The sequence below is a fragment of the Pseudochaenichthys georgianus genome, chromosome 17 (genome assembly GCF_902827115.2).
Source record: "Pseudochaenichthys georgianus chromosome 17, fPseGeo1.2, whole genome shotgun sequence".
NCBI classification, from domain to species: domain Eukaryota; kingdom Metazoa; phylum Chordata; class Actinopteri; order Perciformes; family Channichthyidae; genus Pseudochaenichthys; species Pseudochaenichthys georgianus.
The window spans coordinates 25103673-25128164 of NC_047519.1; the positions used below are offsets into that span (position 1 = coordinate 25103673).

Genomic DNA, 24492 nt, shown 5'->3' on the forward strand with positions numbered 1-24492 from the left:
AAAAATCTGCCACTTCCTTACAGAGCCCCTCCTCCAACACACATGAACGTGCACATGACCAATGAGGGCACGAGATAAGTTTGTGCACAGATGGAAGGCTGACAGGCAGGTAGGCCATCCAGTTATTTTAGCCGGGCCAGCTAAAATGATTGGTCGTGCTTTTTACAGTACTACGGCTTCCACAGATGACATTTTTTTATGGATTTGTTGTCAAAGCACTGAAGATATTCATTGCTATCGGGATGTTAAGAGCGTTCCATGGAATATAACACAAAGTGTATCTCGAGCCGGTTTCTCAAACTTACCTACCCCACCTTTAACTCACTGATTCAGAAAAACAGGTTTCATACTTTTTTCTCAAGGGATTAACTTTTTTTTCTATTTTTCCGTAACTATGGCATCCAGACAAATAACAAACATGTGGTAAAAAAATGTGTCCCTAACCTTCCTCCTTGTTCCACACTGCCAGCACTCTGAATATGAAGGCGCTGAAGGTGGCAGCAAAGAAGCCCCTCCAGTAGTTCCTCACCGCAAAAAATGTGGAAGTGACCTCAATGCTGAACAGCACCCCTGCACCAAACAAACAAACGGAAGACATGTAACAACATTCAGACTTTATTCAAGAAATGGTTAAATAGGCCGCTATGGAAAACTGCGTAAATGTTATATCTACATTTCTTCCTTCCTTTTTTCAAGTTTTCAAAAATTCTAGAAAAGTAAAACTTGTTCCCACTAAAAATGTAATAATACAAAACACAGAAAACAAGAAGTTAAACAAATATTAACAATAAGAGCCAGTTCAAAAAGGTATTATCTACATTTCATGGATCATGGACTAAAAAAAGGTTAACCTGAAACAGTGGGGGAGCTCATTTGACCTGAATACACATGCAGCATTGAATGTCAATCTAGCCAAAGAGTTTCGAGATACAGTTAGACAGACAGATTGACCAAAGATTGGAAATTGCTCTCCTGCTGGCAGGATAGTCCTACCTCCAATCGGAGCAGCGAAGCAGCAGCCCACTCCCACTGCACAGGCAGCCGACAGCATCTCCGTGTTCCTCAGCCCGTTCTGCCCGACAGGAGTCACACACACACACACACACACACACACACACACACACACACACACACACACACACACACACACACACACACACACACACACACACACACACACACACACACACACACACACACACACACACACACACACACACACACACACACACACACACACACACACACACACACACACACACACACACACACACACACACACACACACACACACACACACACACATCCCAACAAGGTACATGTAAGTGCAAATGCCACAAACACACAACAGGTGCATTTGTCATTAAAAGCCACCAACTGTTCACAAATTCAACACTTACTATAAAACCAATGCTGTATCTTTCCACACTCAACGAGATTACATATATGAGTGATGGGATATGGGGGGCCATAATGGAAAAACCCAGGATGGAGTGATGAAACCATGAGATGTTTGTATAGAAGCAAAGACGGCACAGATCGATGCCTCGCTGTGATGGTTCACTGAACAGAATCAAACAGTGCAGACAAAATGGAAAAGCATCAATCTCTCCTCTACTTCTGAAATGGACAGCATGGATTATTAATGTTGATGAAATTGGCAATAAAGGAACTATCCGACTGGTGCATTTCATACCTTGCTTCCCTCAAAGGGCTCTTCCTTTAGCAGTAAAGGTGCGGGAAAAAGAGAAAGAAATATGTGTGAGTGTGATCTGTGCGAGTGTGGAGGTTACCTTTGATTTCTGCTCCTGGAAGACATCCAGCTTATTATCCAAACTACACAAAATCAAACAAGGGCGGATGAGCTTCAGCAAACAGTCTGGATTCAGCAGTGAACTGAGTTAACATTTCCCCAGACTGATTATGTTTAATGGCTGCACAGTTGACCCCTGGACTATATCAGTCTTTCTAACTGGGCTGAGTTTTTCTTCCTCCACATCTCTGCAGTCTATCTTCCTCCGTACTCATGGTGATGCTGGTACATGTGGGAGAAGCACAGCACACTGTCCTCTGCAGAAATAGACAGAAGTCCAGGGTATGGTCGCAAGTGAGTGGAGGTGAGAGTGTGTCCTGGGGAACGGCAGAAAGTCAAGTAAAACATCATAGACATTTTTATGATTACATTTTTTTTGTTGCAGCTTCACTCCTTGAAAAAAAAATCATAACTCAGAGTATATAAGGCAAGTTACTGGGAACTAGTTACTCAAAGTCTGGAGAGATGTTGCAAGGTTAAGTGGATTCCAACCTTTTTGGTATGAGGTAGCCCCACAGCCCATCAATCATATATATGTATGTATTTTAAAAAGTATAACCATAGTCATTATATAAAAGTGGATATTGGTTACCGTTTTCTGCAATTGAACTGTTAAACTTTAACTTAGTTTGGTCAGCAATCAACCTAACTACCTGGAGAGAGGTTTGACATTTCAAACGCTTATTCATCACTTTCAGTTTCCTTTCTGAACTTCTTGGCTCACTTGCCAACTAGTTCATATCAATCAATGTCAATATGTTTTTTCTAATATTTTAGTGTAGAGAGCATAACCAACTACTGTAAATCTGATGGCATGTTATTTCAAAAATATTCATGGTTTATAGAGTACATTTAGTTGATAGTGCATGTTCAAGTATTTAACTGTGAAGGCCCTAAAGGTTAAATCTCTAAAATAAGCTATGCATTTGAGGAGAAATCCGTGTTACTTTTGTAAATGTGGTTACTGTCCTCACCATATAACTCCCTCCGAAAAGAGGAGCCATGACTTTGCTCAGGAGAGCGGCGCACAGACTGGCCACATGAACGAAGGGTCCCTGAGAGAGAGAGGAGAGAGAGAACAGGATGTTAGTGGACTGGATACGACTTAAGGCACATTTGTGTTCATGGGCATTCAAAAAACCATGCGTGATCAAAGTCTGCGAAGATCCAAACTTTCGAATCCTCAAATGAAGGAAATGCAAACGGTTATCAGCAGTAATTACCGTTTTATTTTCCCAGCTGTTACTTTAATGATACTGGAAGAAGCCGGATTATTAAATCCTCCCCACTGGGAAACTTCAAAAACTGTCAAGCAATCTGTCATGTGTAATTTGTACAGCCAAGAAGACTGATGTGTAGAGATGGAGGAAGATGAAACCTCTACCTCCTTTCCCAGAGGCATCCCACTGCCAAGAGCACAGGTCAGGCCGATGACTTTGGCCACGAACGTCTTGAACGTCAGGTACTCCTTCAGGACCACACCCCTCAGTATGGTCTTCATCTCAGGAATACCTGAACCTGGGGAATCAAAAAGAAAGACATTCCAGGTGGGGTGATGGAGTGGAGAGAAAGGACGAGTTGAAAGAAAGCAATTACAGAGAGAGATGAGGGGAATAAATGAAGAGCGAGGGGGGTGGGTGAGGGGGAAAGCTGATTGATATTCATATAGTTTTCTGTATGCACATCTCATCAGGGGTTTAGCATATGGATGTCTTACAGACGTTACCACTGAGACACCTACAGCACATGTCCTTGGACACCTTATGCTGCATTATAGAGCCAATTACATTACTCAAACACTGAGATATGGACATAATTAGATATAGGAATACATATACCTATGCATGAATTGTTGATGTGTGTGTAAGTGTGTGTCTTACCCACAGCCTGAGGGGCCAGTATCTGTGTAAATCCCGCTGAGAAAGTGATGAGCACAACAGGGTAGGTGACCCAGGCGATGTACTGCAGAAGCATGTTGCTGTCCAGTCCCCCATGCATCCACTTCTGTGCTGCACACACACACACACACACACACACACACACACACACACACACACACACACACACACACACACACACACACACACACACACACACACACACACACACACACACACACACACACACACACACACACACACACACACACACACACACACACACACACACACACACACACACACACACACACACACACACACACACACACACACACACACACACACACACACACACACACAACTTCATCTCAGTATAATGCAGCAGACAACTAAACCACCTAACAAACAGTTTCCTTATGCATCAAGATTAATCTGCTGTGAATACATTAACATGGTTCCTCCCTTTTCTGCCTTATTCATTAGTTTTACTTCACCTGATGTACAGCAGCTTGGTTGCCTCCTCCTTCTTATTAATTGTTCTTATTAATATGACAAACATTTTCAAACTTAAAAGACATTACAGCTCTATTTCAGGACTTTAACGTGTAATGAGAATATTTTCATTGTTGTTTTTGTACTTTTTAATAAAATGTCTGAGCTTTTCTCAAACATTGCCCAGAGGGAATGAATTAAAAGTCATCACCCTTGCATTGGCCAGGGCAGCATAGGAAGAAAACTATAGGTTACTTACGTAACCCCAGTCCTCAGAGTAACATGAAGTGAGATGTCTCACTATGGGATGCGCCTCATCGCGGAGCAAACAGAAGCATCAATCTCATTACGCCAATCCTGATTGGCTGGTGATCTTGACGTCAGAGTCAGGGGAAATCACCCCCTATAAGTAGCTTGCGCCACAACGCATGCGTCATTCAATATAAGCACCTCTTCTCGCTTCACCATAGCAAGGAGGGCCGTCTGGTGAGACATCTCACTTCATGTTACTCTGAGACTGGGGTTACGTAAGTAACCTATAGTTCTCATTCATAACACTCCGTTCGATGTCTCACTATGGGATATTGTAGCTCCCGTATTGCCAGACGAGCTTATCTCGAAGATCACTGATCAACCAGAATTTAACAGGTGGAGTCCCGACTCAACAAGGTGCCTAGCACTGCTCGGGCCACGCTTGGAGCGGAGACGTCTAGCCTGTAAAAGCGGACAAAAGTGAGCGGCGAGGACCAGCTCGCCGCTGCAAAGATGTCTTGGATGGAAACACCCTTGAACAAAGCCCAGGATGTAGCCAGGCCCCGAGTTGAGTAAGCCTGCAGACCCGAAGGTGCTTGCAAATTCTGACTCGTATAGGCCAAAGCAATTGCCTCCACGATCCAGTGGGAGAGCCTTTGCTTAGTAACAGGCTTACCCTTGTGAGGGTTAGCCCAGGACACGAAGAGTTGGTCATTAAGACGAAGCTCTTTTGATCTGTCCATATATGTGTGTAAAGCCCGGACTGGACACAACAGATCCTGCTGCTGCTCCCCGGAGGAAACCAGCGGCGGAGGAAATGCCTCAATGTCAATCGGGGTACACGAACCAACCACCTTTGGTGTAAAGGCAGGGTTGGGTTTCAACAATACTCTCGTTTGCCCTGGGGCGAAATGAGTGCATGAGGGATGTACAGACAGTGCATGAATATCACTGACCCGCTTGGCGGATGCCAGGGCCAGTAACAGCACTGTCTTGAGTGACAGATGTTTCATGTCAGCTCCTTCCAGGGGTTCAAATGGGGTCATTTTGAGCCCATTTAAAACCACTGCCAGGTCCCATAAGGGCACCAGCGACCTGGAGACAGGGAGGAGCCTGCGAGCTCCCTTCATAAAACGGCAGACCAAAGGATATTTGCTAGCCGTCTTACCCTCAAAGCCCACATGGCATGCAGCAATAGCAGCCAGGTACACCTTGATCGTGGAGAAAGCTCTGTGTTTATCGACCAAGTCCTGTAGGAATGATAAAATCACCCCGACAGGACATTGAAAAGAGATGTGTCCTTCTTGAAGGCACCAATCCTCAAACACCCTCCACTTACAGTCGTAAAGAGACCTGGTGGAGGAAGCTCTCGCACTCTGAATAGTGTTTATCACCTTCTGAGGGAGTCCCACTGTATTCAGATTGTACCACTCACGGGTCAGGCCCATAGTGCCCCGTGCTCTGGGCGTGGGTGAAGGATCGCCCCCCCCCGCCTGAGACAATCTGTCCCCGCGTGGTGGGGGCTGCCATGGCTGCCCGCACAACAGCTGATATATCTCCGCCAGCCCGTACGTTGCGGGCTAGGGCAGAAACATCAGAGTAAGTGTGTGGCGTTGCTCCTTCACTCTGACCAGAGTTGGGAGTAACGGAGCCAGGGGTGGGAACGCGTACAGAGGACCCGGAGGTCAATCGTGTACGAGTGCGTCTCCGCCTAACAGTACGTTTAAATCGTGCATTAAAGAGAACAGCTGTCATTGAGCATTTTTTCTTTATGCGAACAGATTTAACGCGGCTCCGCCGTAACGCACCCACAGCGGACTCACGATCCTTGGATGAGGAGTCCAGTCTGCATAGAGTGGTGCACCTCTGGACAGTAGTTCTGTCCCTAGGTGCATCCCTCTCGGTACCTGTGTCGCTCTCAGAGAGAGAAGACGTCTGCCGCTCCAAGGGATCAGTTTGTGTGCCAGTGTGTGTGACTGGAGACAACGCAACCTCCCTTGGCGGTTCATACACAATATCGTGTTGTCTGTCCTCACGAGGACATGATGTCCTCTGAGAGAAGGCAGGAAGCATTTTAGGGTGGGGAACACCGCTAAAAGCTCCGGGTAATTTACGTGCGCCCCGCTGGAGGTCTCTGCTCTAGGGACCTCTCACCGGGCGATCCTCGTAAATACCCTATCAGCCTGTCTGACCTGCGTCCGTGGTGACCACCTTCCATGAAAGGACAGTACCCGTAGGCGCGTCCCGCACTAGAAAAGTCGGGTGTAGTGCCACTACGCATTACATAATAACCAATACTCTCCGCACGCCGTGGCGCGCGGGGTTTAGGTTTATTATGAGGCCCATGTTGAGTGGGTGCTTTACGAGGACATTTGTCTGCGTAATCTGACTCTGCTCGGCGGGCATTATAGATAAAACCCTTCTTTCTATGAGAGAGAGGGCCTCTCTCTCCAGAATATGGGTTGACTCTCTCTGGGCTTGTGAGAACAGATAAAGTATAACTGTTTTGAGAAGCCCAGATAGATGTCGTGAGTATCTCCTGCTGTATGCTCCTTAGAGCCAGCTGAGATGTCACGCTTACGGCTCCAGCCGGCACTGCGCATGCGCGTGACGGTGGTGCCTTCACAGCTCCAGCCGGCACTGCGCATGCGCGTGACGGTGGTGCCTTCACAGCTCCAGCCGGCACTGCGCCTGCGCGTGACGGTGGTGCCTTCACAGCTCCAGCCGGCACAGCGCGTGCCGGTGGTGCCCTTAAGGCCCCAGCCGGCACTGCGCGTGACGGTGGTGCCCTTAAGGCCCCAGCCGGCACTGCGCGTGCACGTGGCGGTGGTGCCCTTAAAGCCCCAGCCGGCACTGCGCGTGCGCATGGCGGTGGTGCCTTCACAGACCCGTCAATAATCCGCCTTTTGAGAGATGCCGTAGCTGCTCTCAAAAGGGGAAGAATTGGCGGGCTGTTTATTGGTTTTATTGATTTTCTTTTCATTTTTTTGAGCTGCGCCCTCGGCCTGAAGCCTGGATGCGTCAGCAGCAAATGTTTTATGACAGAGGAATCAATCAACGTGTGACATGTGTTTGTGCGGACTTGAGGATGGTGTTTAGGCATCTCTCGAGACGGAGGGGACAAGGAGGGGCTGTCACGCCGCTCGCTTCTTCTTCCTCGACTGCTGGCCGAAATTGGCTGGGGACTCGGGGTGGGCTGCGACCTCTGCTTGACCGGTGCTTTGAACCGGGCAGAGTTTTCTTGGGTGAAGGACTGCTGCTGCGAGGGCAGCGGCTGGACCCTTCGAGGGAGGCAGAGTGCCTCGTCCTCCTTCTTCTTCTTCGTCTCGCACCTCCTTTGCATGGAGGCGAGAGCGGAGCCGAAAATTCCCTCGGGAACGATGGGCATATCCAGCACATCTTCCCTTTCTCGGTCCGGGAGGTTGGTGAGGTTGAGCCATCTCGCTTTTTCCTGCACCACCATGATCCCCATGACCTTGCCCGTGGCCTGGACGGCGCAGCGCTGGACACGGAGGCAAATGTCCGTGACCGCTGCCATCTCATCCAGAGTGGCTGCTCCCGGGCTACCCAACAGGTCCTCCGTGAGGTCCTCCGTACCTACCTCCGCTTGGTAGGCAGTTAGCAGCGAGGACACGTTCAGGGCCCTGGCGGACAGCGCTGCAGCTTTATAGGACTTTTCAGTCATTGTGGACTGAAAGCAGTCCGCTTTTGCTGGCAGCGTGGGGTTCCTGCTCGGTGAGCAGGCCAAGCCTCTCCATTCCATCGCAATCCAGGGAGGAGGCACCCTGGATTGGGACCTTGTTGCTGAAGGGCCGGTCTCTCCACGAGACAGACACTTCATCCAACATTTCCGGAAACACCGGGAGGAGTTGCCTCCCTTTGCCCGCTGTTTGGGGAAGGTGCTTCCCCTCGTAGCGGGACATGGAGGTCTCCTTGGCCATTTTAGGCCACGGAACATTGAGTCTGACCGCAGCGCGTTTGCACACGGCCTGCAGGTCCATGCTCAGACCGGGCGAAGCTGGTGTGCTGTCGCCCGGGAGAGCAGCCCTCGCTCCAGGCTTTGCAGCCTGGGCCGATGACATGAAGGTGTCCTCTTCTTGGTCATCCGACTCGGACAGGAGGAACGCCAGGGCGTCCCCCTCCTCGTCCTCCTCATAGTCCAACTCGAGGACATCCTCCGCGGGTGAGATCATGGTGAGGTCCAACCGGGAGCCCAAGCTTGGTAAAGCTCGTTCCCGTTCCTGCGGGTCCCGGCCTGTCAGGGCGCGGGATCCCGGTTCTGAGGCCATCGCTGACGATGAGCCCCAGACCGACACGGAGAGGGGTTCGCTCTCTGTGGCAGACGCCCCCGTGTCTTGACTGCCGGCCGGCGGGTCCGTGGACATGGGGGGTCCTGTTCCGACAGGCTAGCTTGTCTCGCTAGCCGTCGGCGGAGGCTCTTGACGGTGAAGCGGACACAATGTCCGCTTCACCGTCGATAGCGCCTCGGGCGTGTTCCAGCCCGAGGCAGGACGAACAGACCTGGTGTGTGTCTGTGCCCGAGATCTTCAACCCGCAGCCGCAGAGTCGAGCCACCGAGTCCCTGACTCCTCTGGTGTGAGGGAGAGGGGCTTCCATCTTTGTCGCCTCGTGGCGTGGAGAGGGCCCGCTCTCGACAGGTGGGATGGGAAAAAAAGGTATTACCACCTTGTCCTTAATCCGGGGAAAGAGGACGGTGTGGGTCTTTTAATCCCGGAGAATACTGACTGGTGTGGCAGTCTGCTCCTCTTTTAATCCTTTTCCCCTCCGTGGGGAAGAGAAAAGAAAAAACGTCCTCGCTACCGTGGTGTCAGTAGAGAGGGAGCGAGCTAGCAACAGGTGTTGCTAGCTTGAAAAAATCGGACCTACCTTACTTTCTCGTAGAGAAGGGCGAGGTCGATTTATTTCCAAGTACTAACAGCGTTAGTACTACCGTCTTCCTGCGAAGCAGAAGGAGTAGCCGGCAAGCGCCCGTCGACCGAAAAAGTATTTGGGTTCAGTCTGTGGACAGTGAAGCTTGCCCGGCTACTGTAGAGATGTGCTCTGAAGCGAGAAGAGGTGTTTGAATGACGCATGCGTTGTGGCGCAAGCTACTTATAGGGGGTGATTTCCCCTGACTCTGACATCAAGATCACCAGCCAATCAGGATTGGCGTAATGAGATTGATGTTTCTGTTTGCTCCGCGATGAGGCGCATCCCATAGTGAGACATCGAACGGAGTGTTATGAATGAGAACTCAAGACATTTTAATAAAAAGTACAAAAAAAAAACAAGTCCTGTATTAGAGCTGTAGTGCTCGGTTGATTCACACACAAAAAATAATCAACAACTTTTTTTTTTAATTCTGCTATCAGTTTTTATCATTTATATATATACTTTATTTTACTGAATATCTTTGGGTTAAGGACAGATCCAACGAGACATTTAAGGACTTGGACCTTGAGTAGTAAAATATTCCGCACCATTTTTTTAACATTCTCACTGGTTAAATTGGAGATAGATTTGATTGATTGATTGATACATTTATTTCGAACAAGTAAAATAAATAATTACAAAACAAATGTTGTAGTGCATAGTCATGTAAGAGAAATTAAAACAAAAAATGACATTTACAACAACAGCATTAGCAACATAAACAGTGCCACATCTAGTGTTCGAGAAGGAGTGAGAAGAAGTATAATTTATTTAATCTCACCCCCTTGTCCCAAATGATTTATTTATAATCTATAATCTGCAATAATTATCATTTTTATGCATTATTATTGATATTATTAGTATTATTAATCTGCTTTACCTGTTGATTGACATATATACATATACATACACAGGGACGACGCTGAAGTTGGCTTCCGATTCAGAGCATCCGATTCGGCAGTTAAGGGGAAAGTTAAGGGACATTTAATTTACAGCGCTGAGCGAACAATCCTCCGTGTTTGAACCTCTTAAATCGCTGCATAGCCGATTGATTTGGACTGGATTATCCCAGAGAGGCTAAAGATTCTTTATAACACATTCAGATTTGTGAAACTTTCATTCTATTTGTGAAAATACAAACAAGGGAGATTTCAGTGCTTTTTTCGCATCCTGACCACATTAGACCAGGTCCTGATCTGAAACCACTAGACCTACACTCATGAAATCTGGACTGGATTATCCCAGAGGGTCTAAAGATTCTTTATAACACAGTTTCAAATTTGTGAAACCTTTATTCTATTTGTGAAAATACAAACAAGGGAGATTTCAGTGCTTTTTTCGCATCCTGACCACATTAGACCAGGTCCTGATCTGAAACCACTAGACCTAAACTCATCAAATCTGGACTGGAGTATCCCAGAGGGTCTAAAGATTCTTTATAACACAGTTTCAGATTTTTTAAACCTTTATTCTATTTGTGAAAATTGTTCACAAATAGAATAAAGGTTTGTATTTTCACTGAAAATACAAACAAGGGAGATTTCAGTGCTTTTTTTACATGTAGACCACATTAGACCAGGTCCTGATCTGAAACCACTAGACCTACACTCATCAAATCTGGTAAGTATGGACAGCTAATTAAGGAAGAATAAAGTCTTTACTTCTCAAATGTATTATAATTTTTTGTTGCAAATAAAAATTCAACAGATAAGTAGGTATACTTATATAAACTTACAGTAATGTATTTACAGTTGCAGGCAAAACATTTCAACAGGAAATTAAATATAGTCTATAACTAGCATTGTTCAAGTTTACTTTAAGCAACAAGCTTTGTTTGCCTAATTACAGTATGTCATCTTGAGTACTAGGATTGCTTGGAATGTGAAAAACATTACAAGTTTAGAAAATAACACTTTGGTAACAATGGTATGAGAAAGTTGATTCGTGGTAATCCTGTTTTCTCTCTCAGAAAAATAATTGCTATTCATATTTTGCTTTAGGACAAAGCAGCAGAAGCTGTTCAAAGTGGATGAAAGACTGAAGGTTAGCCTTTTTCTTTATCTCATGAACCTGAATTCCTTTAACATCTCTTTCATTTTTGTGTTTGCTATGAAACAGTATTTAAGATACGAAAACTTTGTAGATAAAGAATTATCACCTAAATGAGGAGCATACACTTATTTTTATTTATTTATTCATGTGTGTGGTTAAAACAGCCTGCGGTCGCTCTTTAGCCTTACTAATGATTATTTCTGAAGGTATACAGTGAAGTCGGTGCGTGAAAGGCACTGCGCGGCGCGCTCGTCTCGTCTTCTCAGAGGCTGAGTTAACCCTCCCGCTGCCTCCTGGTGCTGCAGAGATTTCATGAAGTGAAGGAGGTGTTCCTTCTATAAAACAGCTGTGGGCAGCAGATACTGTGAGTGTCACGGACATGAATTTATAGATCAAGGCAGACTGGTGCACACAATCTCCTGTTTTGCCAATCCGGTGCTTAAACAAATATAGCTCTACACCCCTGGCCGAAATGTCCTTAAAATGAAGTCCGAGTTCGACATTTTAATTAATGTCCTGTCAACACTGGCAGGACAGAAGGCGACACGCCCGTTCTAAGCCGTGTCCCTCACTCCTCACATCCCAAGCTGCATCCCCAAAAAGTGTATTATGTTGTTACATCGTTTCAGATCAGTAATCAGTAACTGATTACATTTACAAAGTAACACTCCCAACCCTGTACATACACATACACATATATGCACACATACATATACACACCTACATACTCACACACATAGCCAAACACCTTCCCCATCCCTGTACCTCGAGAAAATAATTTCTCTGTATTTCCTCTTGAACTGGTTAATGTCTGGACATCGTTTTCGCTCCATATTCACACTGTTCCATAGTCTCACTCCACAGGCTGAGATACAAAAAGTTCTTCTGGTTGTACGGACCCTATGCATTTCGAATTGAAATTGTCTCCTTGAACTATATCCCCCCCATTCGTTGAGTGAATACTTTTTGGATGTTTCCTGGTAAAACGTTATGATTATCCTTAAACATGATTTGTGCCGTTTGGAATTCTACCAGGTCTGTGTATTTTAACAATTTTGACTGCAGGAATAATTTGTTAGTGTGATCAAGGTATTTGGCATTATGAATGATTGGTATGGCTTTTTTTTGTAGAATAGTATAGAACTTAAGTATTATATAGTTTAAAAGTTTAGTACAATGGTTATGCTATACACAATTGTGGCTTAATTAAGTGTTATTTTTGTGTTATTTACAGATATATAAATAATATTACAGATATTTTATCACGTGAGAAAAAGGGACCACAATTTCGATTTAAAACATCAAAAAGTTATCTGTATAGGAGTGCAGTCTTTTATTAAAGGTAATGCATTTCAGAGGATTTCCGTTTTTTGCACTCAACACGTTTCTTCATAGTGAAATTAGTTTGGACCTCGGCACCTGGTGGATTAATTAAAGTGACATTGAGGTAACATTGATGCTACAGTATGTGGCCGCAAAATCCCCTTTATTGACCCTTTCAATATTGATGAAATCCACTTTGTTAGCTGGCTCAAGATCAATATAACTTTGCTAGAGAAGGCCAGGCAATTTGTATTAATATGTTCTACCTTCACACCACATCTCATAGATTAATACTTTGCAGCCTTTGTAGGAACAGCCTTTTATTCACTGTCCATCTATTCATCTTGTTGCTTTTTCCCTCAGTCTCTCCTACCTTGTTGGCAGAAAGCGATGGCGTAGTCCATGACCCAGCTGACCAGAGCCATGAGCAGCCCCAGCAGAATGAGGAAGATCCAGTCCTCCCCCACCCGTGAGATCAGGAACTTCTGGCAACGAGACGCACACACTGAGGGCACAGAAGAAAAGTTAAAGCTATGAGATTATTCTTTAAAGTGTGAAGACTAGAGAAAGATATTTGTGGGTGTGAAACTGAAAGTGTGTCAGAGGGGAAATAAAAGAAATGAATACATCTGTAGTGACGGAGGAGATTGGATTGCAGCCAAGGCTAGAACATCCAAGTATATTCAAACGGAAAATAAATTTTGAAACCCAAATTAAAGGATACAAATCAATTTAGAAGAAATGTGAAAAATAAAATTGAAAAGAAAGTTATGATTAGTTTAAAGGCTGTGTAAAACATAGTATAAGATGAGTATTGATAGATACTTTTGATAGCTCTCCATTTCATATCTCCAGTATAGGCAATATTCATTATGGAACGATACAAGCAATACATTTGTAGTAATTTTACACCAGTGTATAATTGACTGGCATTTAATCAACTGGAATAGTGTGTGGTCATTTTATCTTTAAATGGTCTCTCAATTTTAAATATAACTTGTGGAATTAAATATTTTAGAATGTTTATCACTTTTGTTTTGTTAGTTTTCCTGGTATGTTATCTTAAAAACCATCTTAACTCTGTGATGCATGGTATCGACATGCTGCTTCTTCATGTTTAGCAGAGACACTACCAGATGTATGTGGTCAAATACATTCAAGAACATATTTTGGTCCCAAACTATGGAGAGATTTGTCTGAATGTCTATTCCATTTCAATAAGGTGAAGTTTCCTGAACTATATTTTTGAGGGCGATAAATGAGAAAATACCATAACATTGACCTAACCTTGTGGAAATAAAAGTGACGACAAGACTTAATCATTATTCAATCTTCTGACAAAGAAATGGGAAAACAAACAATAACTCTCAGGCGGCGTGAACAAATGATCCAGTTTCAGATGAAATTCAGAATGAATGGTGTATTATAGAGACAATGAGTGGAGTGGACAGGGAGATGTAATCTGTTTATACAGCGCAGGTGAGCCGTGGAAGAATAATAACAAACCAAAAACGCTATTATGTATTGAATTGTCACCCACCTCAAATATAAAGAATAAGGAGACAAAACACGACTGTGTTACGGATATAAATCTGCCACTACATTTTAATCTATAACTCTGAGCTAGGACACTGCCAAAGCCTGGAATTCCCTTCAACACTCAGAGTATTTATAGATGTGCTCATCCCAAGAGACGCTTTAAATGTTCCACTAACACAATTATCAGATCCATTTCATCAAAAAAAGTTGAAAAAGTCCAGATACTTTAAGTTAGTTTTTTTTTTAAATCGTGTTTGGCAATCATATAGCAGCATCATGAAGAAACGTTTGCAATAGAGAATAATCCAAAAAAGCTACATATTTGATGGTGACCCAAAAAAAAAGGGAAAAAGAAAATACACAAAAAGCGTGGGACAAGAATATTGGTTGGCAATATTATAGAATATTTTTCTTGAAAAAGACCAAAACCATCAATGAGTTGAATCTTATTTTTACTGTTAGTATTTTCTGTGAAGCCAAACCAATGTTCTTCAATCATTCAAGTCGAATTTGTAACTATACTGCTTGTACAATTTGCTTCTCATTATTGAAATAAAAGTAGTCCTACCACTTCATGTCTCACACATATTTATTCTTATTGTTTGATTGGCATTGCTCCTGTATGATAATATAGGAAAAAAGACATTGCTGCTGTTTTTCAGGTACAGGATTCAGGTCACGGGGGATACTGAGTCTCCTGAGGAGAGGAGGTGAGGCACAACTGTGTGCATAACAAGCCAGCTGCCCGCCAGCAAGGCCACCTGCTAGAGGTAAAGTTTCCCACAGAGAACCAACGCATACAAACGCACTCATGTGCAGAAAAACCCATCACACAGTTGACACACTCATCTAGTCAGAGAGAAACAAAAAAGAAAAATCTATCTGGAGGATTACACTGCCATGTTCTTCACTGGATCTATAATTTGTATTTCACAGTTCATTGGACATTCCCATGTGTACAACACTGGGGAAATTCACCTTCCCATAGCATCTTTCTTTACCCCACACACACACACACACACACACACACACACACACACACACACACACACACACACACACACACACACACACACACACACACACACACACACACACACACACACACACACACACACACACACACACACACACACACACACACACACACACACACACACACACACACACACCACACACACACACACACACACACACACACACACACACACACACACACACACACACACACACACACACACACACACACACACACACACCACACACACACACACACACACACACACACACACACACACACACACACACACACACACACACACCCGTTATAACAAAATCACCCAACGGCAGATATTTTTTCCACCTCTGCTAGTGAATCACATCACCTCACTGAAAATAGCTGCAATCATAAAACATACAAAAAATACAGGAGACTTCTCACCTATCAAACAGCATATTCAAAAGGTGCAAAGTCGCTGAGTGACATAATACATAATGGTGCTTGGAGTAGATCTGAGTAAAGCCAGCTATAAACTCCCAGAAGACTCACTCTATGAGTCGAAATAAACACAGTACATGTTTTTAGCTCTCAATCGCCGGTAACAGAGCCCTTGGCTGCATGTGTAGGCCGGAGTTACTGATCTGCACAGAGGCACACACTTGTAGTACATCACCCACAGAGATGATGATCCCACACAGATACATGAGAGGAAAACACTAAAAACTCCCACATCCACCAAAATCTGAAGGGTTGTGTTACTTAACAAGTAAAAAGCAGTACCCGTCCAGCCTGAAGTCAGGTCTAAAAATAACCACCACAGCTTGATCTACGAGCACACAGCACACAGACAGCGAGAACACACAAATCACTCTGGCTGGCTCCTGATCTGAGAGTGATTGTTTTAAATGGCTCCCATTACAGCCAGCGAGCGAGGCTAGGCTGATATAGTGAAGCTCTCACCTATGGTGCAATGTATCGAGCTTTAATCAGATCACTAGTCACAAGGGCAGAGAGGAAGAAACAGATCCTGGATAACAGCCACACTGCTCACTTGTGCGAAGACGTAAAACAACAACAACAAAACTGCCTTTCTCTTATGTTCCTTTTCTCACTTGTACTGAGATTATGCTGTTTTTAGACTATGTGTTGATTTTTTTGTTAAAAAAAACCCGGCGGTGGAACAAAGAATTTATGTTTTATTTATTAGTCTATAAAATATTTGTTAAAGTCCTACACTAAAGCCAACTACATTTCCCATCATTTAGTGGATGTAAACATGATTATAGATTATTAGCCAGTTGAGTAGCACTTGAAATGTTTGGCTCTATGAACACCTGATGTACTTATATGATTCTGTTTTCTTCAAGGTTGTGTCTTCCTGGTCGAATGTACTTATTGTAAGTCGCTTTGGATAAAAGCGTCGGCTAAATGCAATGTAATGTAATAATGTAATTATTTTAGTTTACAGTTTTGCAATTTTGACATCATGAAGAGTATGCTGAATTAGCCATTAGGAGGTACTGCTTGCAATAAATCCACAGATATATATATATATATATATATATAAAATAACATTAGTAAATCCAGGTTTTTTTCAGTTTTTAATTAAATACAAATATGAAATAAGTCTAGTTTCATTAATAATTTATTGTAATGTAATTTTGGATAATTCTGTTTGTATTTCATTAGGTCCACATTAATTCAGGTAGAGTAATTCACATGGAGCTCACAGCATCTTAATATTTCTTTTTACACAGCTTCATTGTTTCTAGCCAGCAGCGTCAGAGTGCATAGTTTATTATCACACACACACACACACACACACACACACACACACACACACACACACACACACACACACACACACACACACACACACACACACACACACACACACACACACACACACACACACACACACACACACACACACACACACACACACACACACACACACACACACACACACACACACACACCACACACACACACACACACACACACACACACACACACACACACACACACACACACACACACACACACACACAATAACAAAATCACCCAACGGCAGATATGTTTTCCACCTCTGCTTGTGAATCACATCACCCCCCCCCCCCCCCACGACATTGAGACAGCCTTGTTGGCTGGAGGTCATTGCTCACATCAGTCCCATTTAATCTTGTTCACATCCTCTCCTGCTTTCCTGTGTCAGGTAGCCTTTCTGCTGTACTGCTGTAAGAAATCAATGTTTTCACACAACTTTCAAACATGCTGGAGTACCACAATCTCTCACACACAATCACACCTGCTTTACTTTTTATATATGCATCACACACTTGCATTGGTCTGACCTTCGCAACATGAACACTTCCTGTACACGTTGTCCCTGCACTCTCACTCTGAAGAAGAGATGTGGGGCTTGATGCATGATCACTTACTATGGCACTTTGCACAGGGGTCTTTCTCATACTCCAGCAGATCGGCAGCACGACTACGAACGCTGGTGTTCCTCCGCAGTCCTCCGCCATCCCGCACACCTCCATCCCGTAGGCGGGCCGCTTCCTCCTTGGCATACACACCCAGCTCCTGGGTGTACCGCCCATACATCTGTGTGCATGAATGACAGAAAAAGACAGCTTTTATAGCTACATGTGGTGCAAGTGGGAGGCAGTGAAAGAAATGTCATAACATTTTTTTGGGCACAGTAAAGAGAGTCAGCTTGTGTAAAAACAGTGAAGTTCGAACTCAGAGTAAACAGGTTTCAAATGTTTCACTGCCTGCAGCTTTCCTGCTAAACCCACCCAGCTCTGACTCAACTTCTTCTCAGACAGCCGAGCAGACAATAAGCTCCACCTGTCAGCTCTCAGCTCGTTAACTCTGCAGGGCTGCCACACAATTGACTCCTAACGATGAAAGGCGGAGTTCTCAGCAAAGGACACCTAATGATCATGTATAAAGCCTGCGTCTGAGCCATGAGTACCATTGTAGCAGCTTTGGTGCATTGACTTATACCATAATGGAGCTTTTCAAGTGTCTGTTTGGTTTGGTGGTTGTTTTTGCCTGTGATGCGTTTGCCCAGAATCCCTGGATGCAACCCCTGCAGAAAAACCAACCTGCTCTTCCTCTTCAGTGGCCGCAGCAACAGCAGAAGGTCCCTCCACCTGAAGCTCACTTTGATAAGTGCCAGGTGGAGCATGCTAACAAAATCCAGTGTGGAACTGCCGATATCACTGCTGAGCAATGTGAAAACATAAACTGCTGCTTTGAAGGCAGGCAATGCTACTACGGGAAAGCAGGTATGTGCTCTTCATTTCTAGTGCCTCTCAAATGAATGCTTCATTTCAGTGTAAAATGTCTGCTGCTGAGAAATTCATCCATTTCTTTTTATTTTCACCCAGTGACTGTGCAGTGTACCAGGGATGGCCAGTTTGTGGTGGTTGTGGCTCAAGATGCCACTGTGCCCAACATAGATGTGGATTCAGTCAGCCTGCTGGAAACAAATGATCCCTCCTGTAATGCTGTCGGTGTTACCTCTGCTTTTGCCATCTTTCAGTTTCCTGTGACTGCATGTGGCACTATACTCATGGTGGGTGTCCTCTTTGCTTTAGTTTAACACAGGTTAAAGCCTGTAATTGAGAAATCTTTAAGCTGTACACTTCAAATTGGTAAAGCATGACTTTCCCTGGTAGAACTTGAGAAGTCAGCCATTTCACATTGTGAAGCCTGAAACAGAAGGCCTGCTTTTTTTTCTCTTCACAAATGACAAATTAACTTATTTTTTTCAATTAATTTTGTCGATCGATTTCCCCATTTGAACACAAATGTTTTTTCCTCCTGCAGGAGGAAGAGGGTTTCGTGGTGTACGAGAATCACATGTCTTCCTCATACGAGGTGGGAATTGGACCCAGAGGATCGATCACCAGAGACAGCCATTTTGAGTGAGTTTGTGTAAAATCAATCTCCCTTATTGGCTTATGTGGCCCATTGAGGTTTCCTGAGATGTAAAATCCTCTCCTCGCTCCGCACAGGTTATTGTTTCAGTGCAAGTATTCTGGCATATCGGTGGAAGCTATCATCATGGAGGTAAATACTGTTCCTCCACCTGCGTCGGTCGCTGCTGCAGGACCCCTGAGAGTGGTGCTACAACTGGGCAACGGCCAGTGTTACTCAAAGGGATGTGTTGAAGGTGAGCGGCACAAAAGCTTTAAAATGATGCCAGCATGTACACATTTTGTACGTATAGTAACACTGGTATGTTTTGCTTGCAGAGGCCGTAGCATATACCTCCTTCTACGGTCCAGAAGACTACCCACTCACCAAAGTGCTGAGGGAACCTGTCTATGTTGAGGTGAGCATCCTGGAGCGGTCTGACCCAAACATCGTCCTGAACCTGGAGCACTGCTGGGCCACTTCCACCTCAAACCCCCAAAGCGTTCCACAGTGGGACCTCCTGGTTGATGGGTATGTGGGGAAATCTAAAATGGTGTACATTTCGGCAAATTTACTGTGCATTCCGGTTTTAAAAATCACTATTCTCTGCACCAGGTGTCCCTACTCTGATGACCGTTACTTGACCACAGTGGTGCCTGTCGATGGCTCCTCTGAGCTGCCTTACCCTACGCACCACAAACGTTTCATCGTTCAAATGTTCATGTTTGTGGATCAAAACAACTTCTCTACTCACAAAGACATGGTACAGTTTTTTTTAATGGCATAATAACTGTCGCTAGAGTCGTACTCAATTTGTAGTTTTTGTCACTAAATGTGCAACTTAAACGTTTCCAGGTGTTCTTCCATTGTACAACGGCTGTGTGTTATCCCAGCAGCACTAACTCCTGTCAACAGCCATGCCATCGGCAACGTAAGTATCAACTGCAAAATGTCTGCAACTATCCGTTTTTTAATGGTCATTTAAATGTGACAATGTAGCGCAACTTCAATTTCATTTAATTCTGTATTTACTTCAAGCTACAGCAAATTGCCAAACTACTGGCCTTTTTTTAACATTTAAAAAATAAAGGAAGTAAAATCAACACTGAGAATATACATTTTTAAATTAGAGGGGGGGGGGGGGGGGGGGGAATAAACTGCTGTAATTGGGTACTTGTAGAAAGACGATAAGTTGAAAATGAAGGCAAAGTTACTGATTCACTTTCCCTCTCTTGCAGGAAGAGATGTATCTGCAGTGAGGAAAGTTCCTTCAAGTCAGTCAACTCTGGTCTCAAGTGGAGAGGTGATCCTGACTGAGCAGAGGCCATCTGCTCCCAACACCAGGAGATGAAAAGCCACCGGAAGCAAAGTGTGAATTCCTCTTTTAATAAAACCTGTTAAAAGCTCACAATTACAACTGGTTTTTTGTCTTTTTTTTTGAAGGTCACTCGCTATACATTTTCTGCTGAGGTGGATTTGTGCAGAGGCAGTGTAGTCGAGCACGTAATCCAATCCCTCGCTTTGTGCTGAGAAATCACAAGCTAGCATTACAACTTGATACTTAGCTGCAAGTCTAAAATTAACTGAAATTTGAATATGTACGACATGGAAAATTATTCTTGAAGTGACGCTAGAGAATTTTGCAATAACTAGAAATGCCAGATTTGCAGCACTGGTGGGATGAACAGGCCTCAAATCTTTATTTTCCTACTGAAACATTGATATTTCAAGCCGGCAACATTAGTATGAGCATCACGACTCCTGCAGGCTCACTGCTCCTTCCTGTTCTCCCCTTCTATGCTTTATTTTTTGACAACAGTCCCTCTAGGTTTCTCTTTATGCTACAACTTGCAACATCTCTCCTCCACTGCTCTACGCACCACCTCCCTTTGTCCCACTCAAACCCGTCCACCCCCTCCTCTCATTGAGATGGGCATCACGACTCCAGACTTTCTGCTCGCATGCACAGGAGGTGCAGAGGGAAAGCGGCGCAGCCGTACAGGTTCACTCTGACTAGCAGAGAAGACCACGCAGGGATGCTCATCTCCATCTACTTTAACCTCCAACCTGCTGGGGAAGCATTTAGGCAAAACACTGCTATACATCATCAGAGCAGCACGCCATCCTGTAAAATGTAACATCCCAAAGGACTCGGCCAAGGTTCCAGCTGACAAACTCTAACTATTGCTCTGTGGAAAATGCATAAACCTACGTTGAGTGAAATGTAAACATGTTTTGCCACTGGTTTAAAACGTCTGTCAATTAAAACCAACGTGTTGCTAGAGCAGTTTGCATGTTGGACCAAACGAGTCTCGCGTTTCACTAAATACTCTTCTTTTGAAAATCGAAATCTCATCTACTATCTTGCACACATGAAACGGGTATAAAATCATTTGCAGATTCCAATGACAATTTTTTTACTTCTGTCTGCATAGGGGTCAGACACAGGTCTTAAAGCCGCACTGAAAACTGCCTTCAATTTGATCTCAACTTCACACGTTTAAGATTCATTACAGCCTCTTGCACAGTTGTGATGCGTGGTGACAACAAGGTTTCTGTGGTAGTTTCTGCTACCATGGGTCTCTCCAAGAGCACTGTTTGCATCACAAGGTGAACGTTACCCTTAATTAGCTGTTACAGCTGTTTTTTGTGTAATGAAACTTAATAATTCAGTTTTTAAGGCTTAAGAAAAGACAACACAACCTTCACAGCATAGCGGTTAGGATCATTTTTAAGACTCAGAAGGGCATTCAAATGTGCAATGTCATTTTATAATTCATACTCTTATTTTTGGCGTCTTGCCTTTACTGGAAAACAGTTGCGATGTAGACAAACGAGGGGAACATGTCCTGCAGCCAGATGCAAACCAGTGATGCTGTTAATTGATTTACAAAAACAAATGTTGCACATAGTAAGAAAGACTAAAAGCTAAATCTGAAAACCCAAAAACTATGATGGCTTTCAGGGCACTTTCTTCATCCAAAATTAATTGTGTCCCACATCTGTCAATTTCTAAAGATCTTGTCAATTCACTACATTTGTTAAATTAAAATCTATTCAAAGCTACAATGACTTTCAACTTTCTTATTGAATCTTGTGTGTTGGCAAACACATTTCTCCTTTGCCCACACGTACAGTATAGACACACAAAAACCCACCACCAGCACCAGACAAACACCCACACAAACCAGGCCTGTGATTCTTTCTTTGGCCTGCGTGAAAGCAATCACTGGCCATCTGGAGCATGGCCCCCTGGGAGAGCAGCAGGTGGGACCCTGTGGGTTAAATGAGCTGTTATCTGTAACCAGTTCACCTCCCCCAACTTCTGTATCTCCATTAGTCAGTTTACCTCCCACATCACAACCCTCTACACCCGTTCAGCTCCTACTGCCTCCCACAGGTTGCTATTGACTGGTTTGTCATAGACTATGACGCCCACAGAGAGGACTGTTCCAGTGTGAAATAGTTTCACATGGGAAGACATTTATCACCACAAATGAATTTGAGTAAAACGGTGGAAGACAAATCAAACTCGCAATAATCTAACAAATTAAACTGGACACTCATAGACAGAAGATCTAGAAATGTCAAACTTAGACAAAAAAAGAAGCTTGAGTTGAGAAGCAGGAGTTATGGCTGAGTCACCTGTCAATCAATCAAACATTTCTCATGCCATAATTCTCATTTAAATATCTAATTTAAACAATAATTCTCATAGTTGCCACCTAGTAACAAATCAGAAGATGTAAAAACTTTTTTACCAACAAAATATACTTTTGTGCCACTAGGCAAAAGACTGCAAAGCGGATCATGGGAGTTTGTCATTGCAGTCAGATTCTTTGATTAGGATTATATTATTTTTAATTGTTCAGGGTTTTGTTTTTAACCTTGAACATTTGACATTTGATTCAAAGAGTTTTCCTTATCTCCAAAACAAACCCTGGCAAGAAAAAAAAACTAAAATACTGCACAAGCAGTTTCACATTAAATATCAGTGTTTCCTCAACGGAAGGGCTTCAAGCTAAGGCTAACTTTGACTCAGCTAGTTTCTCTTTTATCTAAAGAGTCACGGATCCAAAGTTCATCTGCCAGATGAAAACTGTACAGTTAAACAGAGAGCGCACCACATGTCCACCAAATGTCTTCTGCGTCAGACCCCCCACTTTACTGCTACATCTACCATTTTGCCACTTTTCTCAGTCAGATCATGTGGCAGCCTTGCACAAGATGAGGTAAAACAAAGTTCTTTATCATGCAGCCATTTCTGCAGAATAATGTATTCATTGATAGGACACGGCAAGGACAAATATTTGACAGTCTAATGATTAGGGTTTGAGCATCAAATCTCTCCTCCTTTCTGCTTTTCCTTCCTTTTTTGTAGTGTGTGTGAGAGTAAAGGGAGCTATCACAGCGGAGGGAAAAATGGATGTTTCAGACTCTTAAACTCCGACATACTCTTGTGGTGGTGTGATTACTTAAACGCGTGCTGAGTGTGTGTAGTAATGAGACCAGGGGAATACCAGGAGCACTAAAGCACTCGGGCTAATCTGAGCCATTGCAGCCTCCAGAGAAAATATTGGAAATTGAATTAGAGGAGGAAGTGACAAGTTTGACTCATCCCGCAGTGTACATTCACATTAATATAGGTACAGGCGGCTGCTTTTAGAGTAGTTAGCCATGAGTCAGAGCTCATACACACACACACACACACAAAAATAGACAGTGAAATGAACATGAAAAACCTTGATGCTGTCGAGCAAACCCTGTGCACCGAGACAAGTGAAAATACACCAAAACACACTCTGATTATATCAGTAGAAAGCAGCACAAAGATGGGGTAGGGTTTGGAGGGAGGGGGGTGATGTCAGAGAGACTGAAGGATCAAGCTGAGAGAGTGACATCTTGTCAGAACACGACTTGAAGGGGGGTACGGGCTGTTTTGTGTAAATCATGACACTCATCTACAGAGATTACATCTGCAACAGGTTTAAAAAGAGCGTTACCGGGAGTCAGAACAGGGAAGATACACTAAAAGTCTCCCCGTGGTGGTATCTACATTTTAAGAATGTACGTTTCTAATGCGGTAACATTTGGAGGTAGTACAGTATATCTATTGAATGCTACTTTTTATTCGCACACTTCAATACATTTGAATATACGGTACATTGCTTTTACTCACAAAACCCCTCAAACAGCGATGGCAGCACCTTCCATCAGAAGAAATCATCAAGACCTTGATCATGCAAGACTCAAGGTCACCTCACCATCAAACCACC

At 43.8% G+C, this 24492-nt stretch overlaps 2 protein-coding genes across 7 annotated transcripts in view; one reads left to right on the forward strand and one right to left on the reverse strand.

The window, feature by feature from the left end:
• clcn2a (chloride channel, voltage-sensitive 2a) overlaps nt 1-24492 on the reverse strand; it is a 50404-nt gene that overhangs the window by 16679 nt on the left and 9233 nt on the right. For 3 of the 6 annotated variants that reach the window (XM_034103817.2, XM_034103818.2, XM_034103816.2), the window contains 10 exons: nt 17725-17893; nt 13118-13249; nt 3694-3822; nt 3198-3331; nt 2788-2868; nt 2025-2130; nt 1794-1836; nt 1401-1563; nt 994-1072; nt 445-570 (listed from right to left, as the gene is read on the reverse strand). In XM_034103817.2, coding sequence (XP_033959708.1) covers nt 445-570; nt 994-1072; nt 1401-1563; nt 1794-1836; nt 2025-2130; nt 2788-2868; nt 3198-3331; nt 3694-3822; nt 13118-13249; nt 17725-17893 — 1162 coding nt within the window. Of the gene's footprint in view, nt 1-444; nt 571-993; nt 1073-1400; nt 1564-1696; nt 1721-1793; nt 1837-2024; nt 2131-2787; nt 2869-3197; nt 3332-3693; nt 3823-13117; nt 13250-17724; nt 17894-24492 lie in introns of those variants that run through there. The other 3 variants (XM_034103821.2, XM_034103820.2, XM_034103822.2) reach the window with 2 other exon arrangements.
• On the forward strand, nt 18272-20621 carry LOC117461849 (zona pellucida sperm-binding protein 4-like). Its single transcript, XM_034103823.2, has 8 exons — nt 18272-18582; nt 18685-18872; nt 19127-19224; nt 19315-19472; nt 19555-19747; nt 19832-19979; nt 20072-20147; nt 20455-20621. The coding sequence occupies exons 1-8, from the start codon at nt 18303-18305 to the stop codon at nt 20565-20567; spliced, it is 1254 nt and encodes a 417-aa protein (XP_033959714.1). The 5' UTR covers nt 18272-18302; the 3' UTR covers nt 20568-20621.

Excerpts from the sequence above, each read along its gene's own strand:
- LOC117461849 (XM_034103823.2), top strand. The coding sequence starts at position 18,303 with ATGGAGCTTTTCAAGTGTCTGTTTGGTTTGGTGGTTGTTTTTGCCTGT. Across the intron at positions 19,225-19,314 it reads ACCAGAGACAGCCATTTTGA|GTTATTGTTTCAGTGCAAGT; the intron begins GTGAGTTTGTGT and ends CGCTCCGCACAG. Across the intron at positions 19,748-19,831 it reads TGGGACCTCCTGGTTGATGG|GTGTCCCTACTCTGATGACC; the intron begins GTATGTGGGGAA and ends TCTCTGCACCAG.